This window comes from Excalfactoria chinensis, chromosome 1 (genome assembly GCF_039878825.1).
Source record: "Excalfactoria chinensis isolate bCotChi1 chromosome 1, bCotChi1.hap2, whole genome shotgun sequence".
NCBI lineage: Eukaryota > Metazoa > Chordata > Aves > Galliformes > Phasianidae > Excalfactoria > Excalfactoria chinensis.
In genome coordinates this window covers 169,447,398-169,463,740 of record NC_092825.1, presented here as the reverse complement: position 1 = coordinate 169,463,740, position 16,343 = coordinate 169,447,398, and the positions used below count along the sequence as shown (strand labels likewise).

The 16,343-nt window shown below is 37.9% G+C and overlaps 1 protein-coding gene across 1 annotated transcript in view; it reads right to left on the bottom strand.

The window, feature by feature from the left end:
* Positions 1-5,428: 5,428 nt before the first annotated feature.
* Positions 5,429-16,343, bottom strand: part of GUCY1A2 (guanylate cyclase 1 soluble subunit alpha 2) — a 129,590-nt gene continuing 118,675 nt past the window's right edge. Inside the window, exon 8 of the mRNA XM_072326656.1 lies at positions 5,429-8,979. Within this exon, the coding sequence (XP_072182757.1) occupies positions 8,772-8,979 (208 nt within the window). The 3' untranslated portion in view covers positions 5,429-8,771. The remainder of the gene's footprint in view (positions 8,980-16,343) is intronic.

The following is a 16,343-nucleotide window of genomic DNA, read 5'->3' as shown; positions in this document are numbered from 1 at the left end:
GCTTCTTATCCATACACTCTCGAGATCTGATATGGATTTATAATCCACATTTAAAAAACTTATTTGGGCATTCAGAATCTCAAGATATTGAGCAAAATGAGGTTCAACTTTTAGAAGGAGTTTGTGTATCAACAAAGAAAATGGAATAGAGGAGAAAGTCTTATGGACTTGAAAAACTTCCCTCCTTATTAGCAAATGCAAATAAGCTGAACAATGAAGCTGTGCTTTAATTGTACAATTTCAGAATGCTTTATAACCAAACAGAAATGCCACATAAACTTTTACAGCTATTATATGTTTGTTCCTCTTTTCCCTTTCCCTTGTTATCACAGGCAATGCTCACTTTAAAAAAAAAAAAAAAAACAAAAAAAAAAAACCCAAAAACTCTACTCAATAGTTATTAATTTCCAACCACACTTCTCTGCAATAAGCTCCAGAACTGATATTGATGCAATGATGTGTTTCAGCCTCACTAGGGAAGGAAAAAAATACCTTAGAGATGCGCTGATAACAAACACTAAAACAGCTTAAGAAGTGCTCTGCTCTGACTATTAATCAGTCTTAACATTAATTTACCGCTGCTTACAAAAGCAAAATGTATCAATTACGTATAGCTGTTTTATTGCTCATATTTATCATTCTTGGGCTTATCTTGCTAATGGTGCTGTTGTTTCTAGGGTGGGAGGACAGTCTCACTCAGCAGGCTAGTCTTTAAGGTACTCTGTTTACAGCTATAAGCCTTCTCTGATCCTGATCCATAGTTCCAATTTGACCCATCCTAATTTAAGTAAATAACAACATGTATTTTTAGAAAACTAGCAAAAAGACCACACCTCACAAAATCCAATTATTCCACAATTTTTTCTACAGGACAAAAATACACAACAGGGTGTTATTGTGTCATTTCACGTTCTTCTAAAAAATGCTTTATCAGGGTGGCATCTGTCGTTCAGGAGTCTACAGCAGAATAGAATTGCATGGCTGAATTTATTGCTTCAAGAGTAGTCATTTCAAAGTATTGCAAGGAACAGTACTCTGAAAACAGCTATCTCACTGCAAGACATTCTGCTAGTAGTAAGTAACTTCAGGCCTACAAAATCACAAAACCAAGAAATCTGTATATTAGTGATAACCCAGCAACTATTCTTCTGCCCTTTACCATTTGTATACTTTATTATCATCTATACAAAAGGATAACTAGCAAGGTTTATATAGGCATTCTGTCATATAGCTCAGGTGAACATTCATAATAAGATCACAGAATCACAGAATTTCAGGGGTTGGAAAGGACCTCAAAAGATCGAGTCCGAGCCCCATACTAAAGCAGGCATCTTACAATAGGTTGCATAGGTAGATGTCCAGATGAGTCTTGAATGGCTCTGTCAAAGGAAACTCGACAACCACCCTGGGCAACCTATTCCAGTGGTTCTGCTTCATCACCCTTACCATGAAGAAGTTCTTCTGCATGTTATTATTGCACTTTCTATGTTCAAGTTTTAGGCCATTTCTTCTCATCCTATCACTGTGCACAACTGAGAAGAGCCTGGCCTCATCCATTTGCCTTCTACCTCACTTTAGACATTTATAAACATTAATCAGAACCTCCCTCAATCTTCTTTTCCCCAGGCTGAACAGACCCAGGTTACTCAGCCTTTCCTGATAGAGGAGATACTCCAGGCTCTTTACCATTTTTGTGGCCCTCCAGTGGATTCCTTCTAGGAGTGGTATTTGTCTTTTTTTCTGCTGGGGAGCTCAGAACTTGTCAGAATAGTCTAAATGTTGTCTCACCAGTGCACAATAGAGCAGGATGACCTCCCTCAACCTGCTGGCCACACTCTTTAACACACTGCAAGATCCAGGAGTTGTGATTGGTAACACTCACAGCTTATGTAAGTGGTTCAGACAGCAGAAGGAAGAGATTTATAGAACTGCAGTAGCCCCTGTTCTGGATGGCCACTTTATCAAATGTGCATCTAACATTTTCTTTGGCTAGTTCAAAACTCTGAAAGGCAGCACAGACTAAAAGATTTGAGAGACAGCACTGGTTTGGAGAGAGCTTAAAACAGAGGGATCAATCTCACACCCTCACACCCAGGGTTTTACGCAGCCTCATTCTGTGTCTAGAATCATGGGGGGTAAGTAACTGAAGCAACTACTGGTTTTCTGAGGAAATTATTTCTGGGGTGCTAAAGTAGAAGGGGTTCCAGCAGCTGAAAGCAAGAGCAAGCCACGCTGCCACTGAGCACAGCTGCATTCTGCTCCTTGCCTCCTAACCAAGGCAGGCAAGATTCTCCTTTCCCTGAAAGACAGCCTTGCTTTGCCTTGGGAAACTAAAATCCCAGGAGCAGATGGCCAGTTTAGCATCTGCCTCCAGTTGCTCTTTTTGCTAAGGCTGCCAACAAAGTTGCCACTTTGCATAATTTCTTGTATTGGCCTCTCTAATGAGAGCCCCAGCCTGAGATGCCCCATGCTGTTTCTTTCAGAAGCCATTTTGTTGCTGCAGTGACACCGGGATCAGAGATAACTGGAGGTTAACCTTTCTAAGCCACAGGAGCGAGTAAGCATCTGCCAAGGTGAATGATTTGTGACCTTTGACTGAGTTGCTGCATTCCCCAGTGTCACTGTTTCACTTGTTTTCATGCATGATTAGAAGCCAAGCCACAAAAGATCAAACATGCATATGAAGTCAAATAGCTTATAGATTTTTGTTGTAAGGTTGCTCATGCACTGCAAATTAATAACATTGAAGAGTAACTACTGCACTGAGTTCACCCAAATCTCCCAGTGAAAACTTCCACTGTGGTCCTTCCCCTCTCTACAGAGGCAACTGCCTGCTGTGTCATTGTAACAGTTTTGTCTTTGCTGCAAATAAGAGCAAGAACAACCCTTTGATCCTACTTTTCCTTTAAATGTAAGCAGTCGTGTCAACAACAGATGTTAATAAGAACAACAATAAGAATTACTCACCATCTATGTCATACACAGGCTGCAAAACAAAAAAGAATGGAGGGCTTTTAAATAACAGAATTCTGAACTAGAACTGGAAGAGCATGCAAGGCAATGGAAGCACGAACAGTAGCAGCAGAAGGTCAAGCTTCTGCTTCTCGAGGCCCCTGCAAACTTAGCATCTTCAGTTCATGCCTTCCTCTACTGCTACTTGCATCCTCAGTTCCAGAAAAGCTCAATGAATAACGTGTTCCTTCAAAGGAACCAACTGTTTCTGGCTTTACTTCCAACTGCACTTTAACCTTTCTCACAACATCCCTGCAAACCTTGGCATTACTGCTATACTGTTTCCACATCACCAGACCCTTTTTCCATATTCCATACAATTCATTCTTCCCTTTGAGTTTATCCATGAGTGCCTTGCCCTTCCACACATATCTACTGCCACCTTCGCATCTTAGGGATGTGCTGATCTTGAGCTTGAAGTGGCATTTGAATAACGGCAAGTTTTCTTGAACTCCCCTTACATTCTAAGCGCTCTGATCCACAGGATCCCACCAAGTAGGTTTTCAAAGACATCTAAGTCAGCTCTCTGGAACTCCAGAGTAGTAATCTGACTTATTGTTCTGCTTCTTCCACACAAGATCCTGAACCCGACCATCTCATAAATGCTGCATCCCAAGCTGCCCTAAACCCTCACATCCCCAGACAGCTTGTAATTATTTGTAAGAATAAGATCTAGCAGCAAATCTCTCCTCACTGAGTTCTCCACTACTTGCATCAGAAACATTGCCTCCATACACTTCATGAACCTCCTGGTCTGTGTGTACCTGTGCATACCAGCAAATATCAGACTGACTGAAGTACCCATGAGAACCAGTGCCTGTGACTGTGGGGATGCTTCCAGCTGTTTGCAGAAGGCCTCATCAAACTCATTCCACCTGATCAGGTAGCCTGTAGTACACACCCACAACAGTGTCACCCACATTAGCCTGCCCCTTAATTCTCACTCACAAGCTCTCTACTTCTTCACTGTCCATACCCAGGTAGAGCTTGATACATTCCACTTGTTTCCTCATGTAAAAAGCAACCTTACCACCTCACCTTGCTGGTTTGTCTTTCCTAAAGAGACATCTGTCAAGCTTATGCTTTTTGTTTTGTTGCTAATTTAAGTATGCTGTTATATGCAATATTACAAACACATAATTTTACAAAGCAATACCAGTATCCAAAAATAGAATGAGAAGCTCTGTGACTGAGGTAGGGAAGTGGCTCTGCTCAGTGTGTTGTCAGCACTCAGCAGGGGTGAGGCAGAAGCCTGAGATCAGAAGATGAAAGAACACAGAAGATGCTAGATGTTTGTGATGCTGCTGTTGGATTAATCTTGTTGGCAGACTGTGTGAGGGTTTCGTCTGGATGCTGAAGAATCTGAAAGCTATCCTGCAGCTACAATTGCCCCAACAACTTATACAAGTTTCAAGCCCACTTGCAATTCAAATCAGTTCATTTCCCCCTTCATTTTAAAGTCTGATGGGATAAAAAGGATCTGGTCAGAGGAAGAAATATTTAATGTAGCATCAGTAAGCAGAGCATAAGACTCAGTGCAGAGCTATGGTATGTTTAAGTGTTTACAACATGTCACAGTTCTGCACTGTTTGCTTTATACATAAAAAAAAAAAAAAAAAAAAAAAAAAAATCAAAAGAAAATTGTTAACAGAAAACAGAGAAAAGGTGGTTATACACTGGATGTCTCTGCAGGCACAGGAGCACCACGAACACAGGAGGAGACATCACTGTGAAATTGCCTCTGCATACAGATGAACCTCAATAGGACCAGCTAGTGACAAACTGCAAGTATTTCCTCTTCAGCATAAGCAGTTCCATACAAGATGGTTTTCTGTTTGCAGAGGCATGCTTCCAGGCCCCACAAAGCCTTTCTGAGAAGACTGAGATATGAAAATGGATGTGGGAATGAGCAGTGAAGTCAAAACCACAACCGCATTTAACAACTACGAGCTCTTTGGAATTAAAAGAGCAAAACCCTGTGGGACTCTGCAAGACAACCACACTATTAGAATTCAGTCTTTGCAGTAACTCTCCCATGCAGTGGCTTTTGTCTTTGTACCGTAGGTATTGGTAGAGTGATACTGAACAAAATGTAATCCACTTCTCTACAATTTCCTTTACCCTGTGTTCCTGACCTCTCTGCCCTTCATCACAGAAAAGCCTGTGTGACAGAGAGCTTCAAGCAGATGGAGAAATCTGACAGAAAACCTCTAAAAGGTGCCCTGGGGGAATAACTGTTGCTTCTGTTTACTTAGGCCTCATGACTTCTGTAAGACAAGTCGGCCTATGGGTCTGCCTCTGTGGTCAGCCCATCGTCTCCAGTCTGTCTGAACCTGGATCAGGGAGAAGCTGCACAGAACCAGGCTGTGGCAGAGACCAATAACCCCAGCTTGGGCCCACACACCCTCCCCTGAAAAACCTTTTATTCAGGAAAACAATGTCAGACAAATGAGAACATTTTCTCTATCACTAAAATGAAGTTCTGTTGGACAAATGCTGAGTCTGACAATGATCTTACCAACTTCACAGCATTAACCTTGCTAATAAACTACATTTCACTTCATACAGGTGTCCAACTAATAAGTTCACAACCTAATACTGCAGGAAGCAGATGCAGCTACTAAGTTAAACAATGCTGAGAATGCTTCACACTTTTCTCACACCGATCAAGTGCCTCTAGAAAGCCTACACTTCTCTATTAACTTAAACTGTCATAACACAGAAGCAAGCAGCACAATACGTAGCATCAGTGCTGAAATTTTGGGCATGTTACCTTTACAGAAACATAAAAAACAGTGACTGTATATCTGTAAATCTGCTCCAGTTTGAGGAGCCATCTTTGTCTCCATGGTTCTGCTAACTCCAATTTTTGTTCTTTTGCTGTAATCTCTGTGTTTACAAATTCCCTTATCAAACAAACTGTATCTGGAGAGAATGAGGATGGTGCAACAATTATTTTTTCTTCTCTTGGCTCTTCAGTGTAATAGCTGAATTAGCTTTTAACCATCATTTCTCATTAAAACGTTTCCATGGATCCACCAAAATCACCCGCAGGATAAACCTAGGCATTTCCTATTAGCAACTGTGAGAGACAGGATATTGAGCAATATGCTTTTGGTATGAACCTCTTCATTTGTTCTCATCACAGAGGACTGTGGGTGGTGAGAAAAGAAACAGAATTTGGCCAGAGAGATTAGTAATCTGACATTAACACCTACTGAACAACAAGGATGTGCCAGTAAAGTCACAAAGAAATCTTGATGTATTGATTAGAAAAGAATTGTATTGCTAGGGAAAAAAAAATAATCACTCCAGGGAACTGGGTAATGACATCATAACCACAGCTTTATTAGCTCAGAAGCAGTGTTCCAGTTCCCATGACTGAACTGGAACTTTGCTCCATATTTAATTCTTGCAGGTCTCACTGCTGTTCACCAGAAAGAAGAAATAAACACTACATCCTGTGATGTAGCTAACAGATGTAAAATATCTTGCCATTTGATGCAGAAAATTCTTGAGTCAGTGGTTTGGGTGGAAATTCTACAACCTCAAGCCCAAGCAGTTTTCATCAAGTCATTTTTCAGACATAGAGCACAGCTGCAGATGCTGTTTATCAAGGTAGGTAGAAGATAAACTCCTCCAATCCCAAGGATGCTGTATTACTATGGAAGAAATTTTTAACATCAGCGATCCTCTGAAAAACAAGGGAATTTCTATTTAAGTAATATTCATAGAATCATATGTTAGGATGGTTTGGATTGGAAGAGACCTCATAGATCATCTAGTTCTGCCATGCCCATACAGATACCCTCTCAGCAAGAAAACAACTTGCACAATTCATGTTTCTTCTACCTGATGAAGTCTGCATAGGTTCAGAATAGTCCTTTCTTATAAAGGCAGGCTTCATAGGAAGGAAGCGTGAATTTTTTTTCTGTAACAGGATGAATTGTTCCTAACCTAATGAGAGTGAAAGAGAAATAAAGGAGCACTGTCATTCCCTCTGCAGAAAGGTATAACTGGATAATTTGGACACGTGGAGAATGTTATTCACTAATTTTCAAAAGGTGCTTCAAGATTTGATAACTAAATCCATAAGTAAAGCCCAAACTTCTGGTTTGAATTACAGAAGTGTTGAGCTGTTGAGAGTTTTGTCTTTGATTTCTTTGAGCTTTGATCAGGCCATTGTACTTCTAAGCCAATTTGAAATCACTGCATTACTGTTTTCTAACAATTTACAAGACTAGAAAAATGTTGGCTCAATTCAGTAGGACCAAAAGGGAAGTACACATAGAAAAGAAAACTGACTGCCGTTACTTCTGCAAAGGAAAGCCTGAGAAATAAACACTGACTGAAAACATGTCTACTGGGAGGACAGATTTACATCTTGCTTCTTGTTTCAGTTGGTTTCACTGAAGAAAACAAAACTATTTTAAATTTAACCAGGAATTGGGCCTGTTTTGTTTTGTTTTGTTTTTTGGTGTTGCTTTTTATTTATTTTTTTTAATTATTCATTTAATTAACATTAGAGACTGCTCTAAATCTTCAACCGGCATTTTCATTAAATCTGAGACATCATTTTCTTTCCCTTTTCAGTATTTTTTGGTCTACATGAGATAAAGCTTTTATCCAATCCACCACAGAGGAAATTTCCAAATGAGCATCTTCCATAGCAGATAGGATTTTTAGAGCAGGAGCAGAAGTCCTTCTAAAAAAACTGGAAAACCAGTACCCAGAGTGCTTCTAGAATTTGCTGGACGCTCTCAGAGTAAGGACTTCTACCAAATATTCATTTGGATGACAATTTGTTGCAGAAAAGAAAAAAAAAAAGCCCCACTGTTTACAACAAAACTTTTCTGTTTGTTAACAGATTGTTCTTTCACATTTTGTTTGCTTTGTCCTGAAAAGACTGGAAACACAGCACTGTAGGACAAATACTGAACATTATTTTGTATTAGCAAGACAATGCTCATCTAATGTTTAGCATAAACATCAGGTAAAGAGGTTTACCAAAGTGGTGGGTTTTTTTCTTTAAAATACTGATTTTTCTGATGCCAAAAAAAAAAAGTCAAAAAAATGACTTTTTCCCATTTGTATAACAATAAGCTTTGATAGGTAGAATATACGAAATATACAGTAGCTTCTTCTGAAAAGCTATCTAGGCTTACTCAGCTTACAGTATGTGGAATGTAATTATCCAGAAAGTGAAATATGTATAAAAATAGGTAAAATCCCTACAACATTTGTACTGAATTGTAATTCCTCCTGCCAGGAAGGTTACAACAACTCTACAGTACATGTATGAAATGTTTGTTCATAAAGTTAAAAAACATCATTACCGTACTGAAGAACACATTGAATGTAGGAATGCATAATCAGAACTGACTCTCAATTCTGCTTAGCTGGTGCAAATCTACAGAGAACCATCACCCTTTCTGCACAAAACAAAACCAACCTCTACTGTGAGAGTTGGTTTTTCATTTTGTTTGTGTTTGTTTGTCATAAAGGGGCCAGACTCAAGTTTACTAATGAAATTCCTCTGGAAGTGGAAGTATTTTGTTTAAATGCTTTTTTCACTATCATCTCCACTCTGATTACCTACAGCAGTCACCCACCTTTAAAATGATTATTGCCTGACATTACATGAAGCTTTTACTGCTTGTTCAGAACAAGGCAGTGAAATAGAAAGAACCTCCAACTCCCCTGGCATGACCCAATTCTGGGCTTGTGCTTTTTGACGAGTCTTTGATCTGCAGCAGGCCTCATAGGCTGGTCTCCCGGAGGAACATGGTGCCAATGTTGTAAGAAACTTTTCTCACTCTGGCAGATGTGATGGAGGGTTTTGGCTGCTTCTGACCACTTCTGACCTCGAGGAAGTAACAGATCCCAGGAATTTCCTTTGGAAAGTTTTCTGGAAGCTCTTCACGGGAACGAGGGATAAAAATAAAATTTTCTTCCTTTTTCAAAAGCCTAGGAAAAAAGGAAACGAAGAGACATAAAAAGCTACAAAACACAGTGCAGACACATTTCTATGGAAGAGATTGGTCCTATGTGAGCTCAAATTTAAAAATGAATTCAAAGTATTACATGATATCTAGAAAATCCTTGGCCAGGATCCCCAGCCAGTCTACATTAAGAGCATCACCAACTTCAAGGGGAGTCAAACGAGATGACCTTTAAGGGTCCCTTCCAACTGAAATGATTCTGAGATTCTAGATCTGCTGAGATCAGCTGAGAAGAAGGCCCAAATAAACACATTCCCTGAAAACCAGTGTCAGCATTCAGAAAATCATGTACCAGAAAGGGAACTAAATTCAAAACCAAAATTGGTCCCAAAGCAGCAAATCAACTTCAACAAGAAACAAATGTGAACTATGTGAATTATATTATATTATATTATATTATATTATATTATATTATATTATATTATATTATATTATATTATATTATATTATATTATATTATATTATATTATATTATATTATATTATATTATATTATATTATATATCATATAATAATATGGGAAATAATCAGATGGCTGTAAGTGTAACCATGTTTTTGCCTTTGAACTTCTGTGGTGGTCTTTGTTTACCATATGGTTTGAGTGTCATAATCCATTTTCCAGGCTGTCAACTTTATGAGCAAAACACAACGATCTTCTTTTCATATTGTGTGAGAGTTTGCAGAGACCTCCACAGAGAAGCTTTTCTCCTCTCATCTCCACAATCTCAAACTAGATTTTACAAGGAACAGATGAACTCTTAGAACCTTCTCAGCTAAAACCACAAGCTTTCACTGCAGACTTTCTTCCCTGAGCAGCCCATTCACTATACAGCATCTAGACTTGCTAAAAATCAATGGTTTCTTTCTCAGAGCCCAACATTATCTGATTGTAATGACAGTTACAGATAGATAGATCTAATTCAGGGCTGGCACTGAGTTTAATCAATATTTTCACACTATTTTCCTCATAGGATGAAAGTGCAAGATATTAATCAAAGGCCTTATTTTCAGCTGTTCTATGAATTGCAACTTGGTTGTAAATGAAATTCTTTGAGATTATCAAAAGTGCCAGCAGTGAAGGGTGACTAACCAATTAGTACAGTTATTTGGAAATTTATCCACTGTGGCTTGGGATAGACTCCACATCACTATATTAGGCAATATTTGAATTAGCCTCTCATCCTCAGAAATTGTCTAGCTGACCTTTATTTCAGCTCCCAAGTGATCACAGCAGAAAATAGTCCTCTTTAACAAATATTAATCGAAGCTACTTATAATAATATTTTATACTACTTACTTTATATGCTTGTGAAAAAATAAATAAATAAATAAAATAAACCTTAATGACTCTAATTAGAAAGGCTTTAAGCAAAATAAAAAATGATCTCTTCAGTCCTGTCCTAAAGTACAGGTTCTTTGGATTCTGTAAACACGCTGGCCCTGGCACTCAGTTTCCCAGACAGTGAGAACAGGTTTCAGAAATTGCGTCTAATATGTGTATACACCAAAGAAGGATTTATCTACTTATCCTCAGTGTTTATGTGTAGGGATATTTTTTCTCCAGGAAACTTCTCTCCCATATTTAGGCTATTACCAATGTTAAAACAGTACCAGCTGATGTCTGCAACCAAGAGCTACAGACCTTGCTAAGTTTCTTGTCTTCCTCTTCAAGGGTATGAAGAGCCTCAAAGTATAGTTCTGCCAAGAGCTGAACAGTGCAGACTGACAGCAAGGGCAAAGCTGAGCCACATGACTAGTTCTTGCACTTCTCTGACTCAGGGGAAATACTGGTGTAAAGTGTTGTGTCTGGAAGCTTGTGGTGGCACCCAGTTCTGGTTGTTAGTTCCAACGTGCTGACCATCCTCATAGTGCTTTGTTGAAACCAAGACATTGTGCTTTGATAGTCTGAGAGTCTACCATTCAGCTTCCAGAAACTATCTGGCAGCTTAAACTCTACATAAAGCATTTCAAATCCCCCCAGTGTCCCACAGTCACAGAGCTTGATTTGAAGTAATGCAACCTCAGTAGTTCAGGAATGTGCATATAACAACTGGTCTGAAACTATTCCAAAGCATTTATCTCAGCAGTCCTTCCTGCATCACTTCTGTATATTTTCCTTAAGAGCACTATTGCAAAGGACGTTTTTATGGTAGGTTATTCACAGGGTCAGAATTCTGGATTCCACTCAAGCAGTTGGATACACAATTTACAATTCAGTGCTTAAACTGTGAGGGTCAGGCTACTCAAGCATTCCTATAAATTGCCTGGAACCAGGTCTACCCTCAGCTTGTCTTTTTTGTTGATGTTTCAGGGGAGGAGAAATTTCTTAAATGTTGATTTGTAGTTGATTAATTTGACAGCTTCCCCTCCTAATGTGAAATCTTCCAGAACAGCGTAAATTCTTATTCTTTTCCTTCCCGATGGAAACACTACTACTTTCAGACAAAAAGATGGGATCTGAGAATCACCCCCTTTTTCTTTTCATTTTCGGGAGTGGAGGGGAGGTCGGTATGGTTTTCCATACATATATGTTTTTTAGCCTCAGTATAATGAATTTATACACACTTTAAATAAAATCGATGGTATGATACAATCTGGCAGTTTATTTACTCAGAGTTAAAGCACCCACACAGAACTGAACATTCATGTAAACTTCTTTAAGATACATAGATTTGCATAGATCGATGTTTGAGTTACATTTCTTAAAGAAATAAAAAGGACTAAATTAAAGGAGAACACATACTGCCTTCCTAAATGCAGCATGCAGCAAAAAGAGCTAAGTTCCTAGGTCAGTCTTCCTTATATGTTATCTTACATGACTACAAATAAAGAAAAATAATTTCTGTTCTAACTCTTACAGTGGGAAGCTGCTTCTGATGAAGTATATTGAACTGTCTTTACCTTGTTTAGCTCCATTTATTAATTGGCAAAATTAGGAAAAGTTAATTAATGGCTTCCCAAATGGATTATCAGAATCCTCTGGGATTACTGATCTCTTCCTCTTTGTGAATGAGTGTTGGTCACTTCACTAGCTGGTATCTGGTTTCACAAAATACATCAAATCATTAGTTTCCGTGTGAATTATTATGACACTAATTAGAAATCAATTGTCTGCTTATAAAATACACAATATAAGTGTATGAATTTGCTACTGTAATGCTCCAAATCAGTCTAATTGGTTCTATATGTTAGTGGCTTTGAATTTTACCTGCTGTTTTTGTACATACTAGAGACAAGCTTGACTATGCCTGATTCTAATTTACTTCACGTTGTACTTCATGGAAGTTCATGTACTGGTGCTTTTCCTTCAGCTGCAGAAGAATTACAAAAGAATTAGCCCTGATTTTGTATTTAATACATTGTATATCACACGCAGCTCTGCATGGTGTCTATCACTGACTACTAAAACCTCTATTTCTTACATACTTCAGCAGAATTGTTACTGTGTCTGCACTTTGATCAAGACATCATAGAATTAGGCTCAGTGTTAGGATTGTGCCATCACTAGGGAAAGGCCACAGGCTTTGCATAGACCTAACAAAATGGAGCTCAGGATTTGTGTGGAGTTGAGTTTATTGAATTAACTTAAAGAATAACTTTTACCTTTAGTTTAGCTGTGTGGAACTGTGCAATATAACATCTACTGTTACATAACTGACAGTGATCTAACCAGAAGTTATCCGATGATCCTCAAATGAAAATGTCAAACAATGGAGAAGGGAGGCCCAGAACTGGATTCACAAAACACAGTGGCTATGGGAGTGTAGCCTCATGGAGGCAGATGACACAGGTTTCAGGAATAAAAGGGAATAGGAAAACAAGAATAAATCAGTGTGCTTGGATGTGACTTCTAACACTTTAATTAGACTGATTTTTTGTGTCCATATATAAGTTGTGCTTCCCTTTTGTCCACAGATAAGTTCTCTGCCCAATAATACATCTTATGAAAGCACACATGGTGAACCGTGAAAAGAAAAAGCTTTTTTAAAGGATTTTCAGAAACAAACGTTTAAAACATCTGAAAAGGTTCTCAGAGAGTAAATCCACTTATCTGTCTGTATATAGATAAATACACAACCAGTAGGAAAAAGAACTTAATGAAAATAAAATACTCTGAGGCGATTATTGAAATTCATGGTGTTTCAATTATTTAAAAAAAAAAAAAAAAAAAAAAAAAGATAGTGACAGATGTAAATACTTAATTTACTTAATTTTAATTATGAAAAAGTAAAATGAGTTCCATGTAACAGCATAAAAATTCAATATTTTGCAGGTTTTAATTTACTGTAAAGGCTGAGGGACAATTCATGCAAGTGAAGTGGCAGGCTGACCATCTTTGCCTAAGCTCAGGTGCTAGACGTATTGCATAGCATGTGACAGTGGGAAATATCTGTATCCCAGACTTGCTTGAAGTTTTGGATGTTGTGTTGAGGGACATGGTTTAGTGGGAACTATTGGTGAACGGTTGGACTGGACGATCTTTTAGGTCTTTTCCAACCTTGGTGATTCTATGATTCTATGAAGTCCTAAGGCATTATGTTTAAATACTGTTAAGAAAATAGAATTAATGTAGATGCATTATATTAGTATCAGATGAATATTATTGTTCAAGGCTTAAACAAATAATTAAAAAGTAATTAATCTTTCTTCTACACTGAACATGAGGCTGAAAAATATGATTTCCCGTGAGTATGGAAAACATGATAATTTTATACACTTTAGGATAAAATAAATGAATTACATAAACCTATAGCTGGATTTGTCAGTCTACTAAAGGAGCGGGGAATGTTTTATTCTCCTGTTCCTTCCTGGCCATATGGTTAACAAGAATTGGTCTGGGACCAGATTCTTCAACTTCCATGCGTTGCACCATAAGTTTTACCAGTTCTGTTTGGGGCTTTCATCCTACAATACTCAGTGATTTAAAGTAACCAGCGCTCTGCAGTCCTGTCAAAAGACCTATCTGTGTCAAGAGAACAAAGTGTTTTCAAAAGAGCTAAGCTTTTATGGCCAGCAGATTCAGAATCCACTTTTTTAAAAGGCCGTCTTACACTGCTGAGCTCTTCCCCAGCAAGTGTAACTGCAAGTCTGCCTCAGGTTCACTACTGCTGCTAAGCAACACCATATCTTATTTATTTAGGCTCCCCTTCTTACACAGGCAGATTATGGGCTCATAGGGAAGTGTCTGAAACCAATAATAGGCATTCTGATGTATGATTATCATCTGAATGCTGATGACACTTTGTAATGCATAATTTATACAGTAAAACGAAAGCTGATAAGTATTAGACACGTTTGCACAAAGTACGTTATCGCAATTTTCATCACGGAGCATGGTAGACACAAATACATTATGATAAATGCCAGTAATTAAATGGAATTCTGTTATTTTCATACTGACTGTGGAATTATCTACTTTGTAGAATATTGCTTCTTAGATAATAAAAACAATAAACGAGTACATGGCAGCCCAAAATGATAAATATAAACATTTAAAGGCATGTAAGGTCAGCTATAAAGACATTTCCATTTGTAAGGAATTACCTCATTTGTACACAGCAAATTATATATCCATGCCAATTCTACATAAGAAAAGTTATATACAGGCACATTGGATTATTACTCGTTTATTTATATAGTACTGCTATATTATGTTAAAATTCCCTTGATCACCTTCAGGAGCTCTGAATAATTTTGCTCTATGGAATATCTTGTAATCACAGTCCTCTCTGGCTCCTGTCAGTGGTGCTGTTTCCTGACTTCTCCCTATCTGTTCTCATCCTTGCAAACACTCCTGAAGTTAAAGTTTGGAATAGCCTTTCTGAGTAGCTCTATCTACATTCATTTTATCTTCTCAAATACTTTCTGTAAAAACCTTGTAGAATCTTGAACTATAACTGCCTCTCATTTGAACATGTTTTCTTGCTGTTTCTGCTCCCTTTACCTCTAACTGTGCATTTAGCCTGGTACTTGCACTTAAAGCTCTCTGAATTGAGCTTTGATTGTGCAATCTTTTGCAATAACATTACCACAACATCATTCACTTTTCCACTACCTTCCTTTTTTTGAAAGCTGAAGTCAAAATTTGTAGTATTCTGGAAGATAAAATCAGACATGATGATAACGTTGGGTGAAAGTTTGGCCACACTGAAAGAATCCGACTTTAATCACCAGCCCAGTGGTTTCAAGATATATTCTCATATTATACCAAAATGTCACCTGATAATGCATGGCCCCTCCATGACTGCTTTGTAAATTGTTTTTTGCTTGCAAGTAGCCTTGGGGATCTTTAAAGACTCCTATTTCAACAGAATCATGCAGTCCAATAATGACACAATGCTGAACTGTTAAATCAGTATATGTTTTCTATGGATTCACAACAAAAGCAATATCCAAAACCATACAATAGTAAACTTTGTGTGAAGAACTAAAGTACAATCTTGTCTTTTTGTCTTTTACTTTATTTTCACAGTGTCTACCACAAAAAAATAACTGGCTCTCTTCATTGGAAGTTGCTACTGTTCATCAAGTTTCAAAAGCTGTCAGAATTATACACAACATATGAAACTATTCTAGATACACCAGTTGATGCTGTGATATTAAGCAGGTTATTTTTGATTTTTCAGTAGAATGTGTAGGCTAATGTCACAAACTATCAATTTTTTCCATTTAGGTATAGAACTGGACACAACCCACTAGTTTTCTGTTTTTGCTGCTCTTTTTATGTTTTAATAAAAATATATATTTAAAAAGACTTTTATATATATATATATTTATATATACATATATATATTATATATATATATATATATGTATATATATATATATGCAGCTCAGGCAACCAATAGGTTGGACAATCATAGGCATCAGACACTCATAATTATGGCTGAGATGCACCACAAGAGCTTTCTCATCCAAACTATTGCTCAAAAAAAGATAAACACTGAATTCAGACAAGACTACTCAGAGCTCCACCCAGTCAGGTCTTGAAAACAGTCAAAGATGGAGAATGCTCAGCCTTTGTGCACAGCCTATGCCACTGTATGGCTGTCCTCGTGGGAAGGAGTATTTCTCCATAGGCATGCTGAGCCTCTTCTCTTTATGTCCACTGTCTCTTGCTCTCCCTCACTGCCCTATTCTGGACAGCTCATTTTTTTCCCCTTGATGATCTCCCCATGACCACTGGAGTATGCTGTCAGTTCAATACAATTAGTATATATTTCCTATACACTTACAGAAATCATTTTTATTTAAATTAGTAGGATTTGTATGCCTGAGAGTAACTTAGGTCTATGTTTCTTGTGCACGTTACCAGAAAACCATATGAACC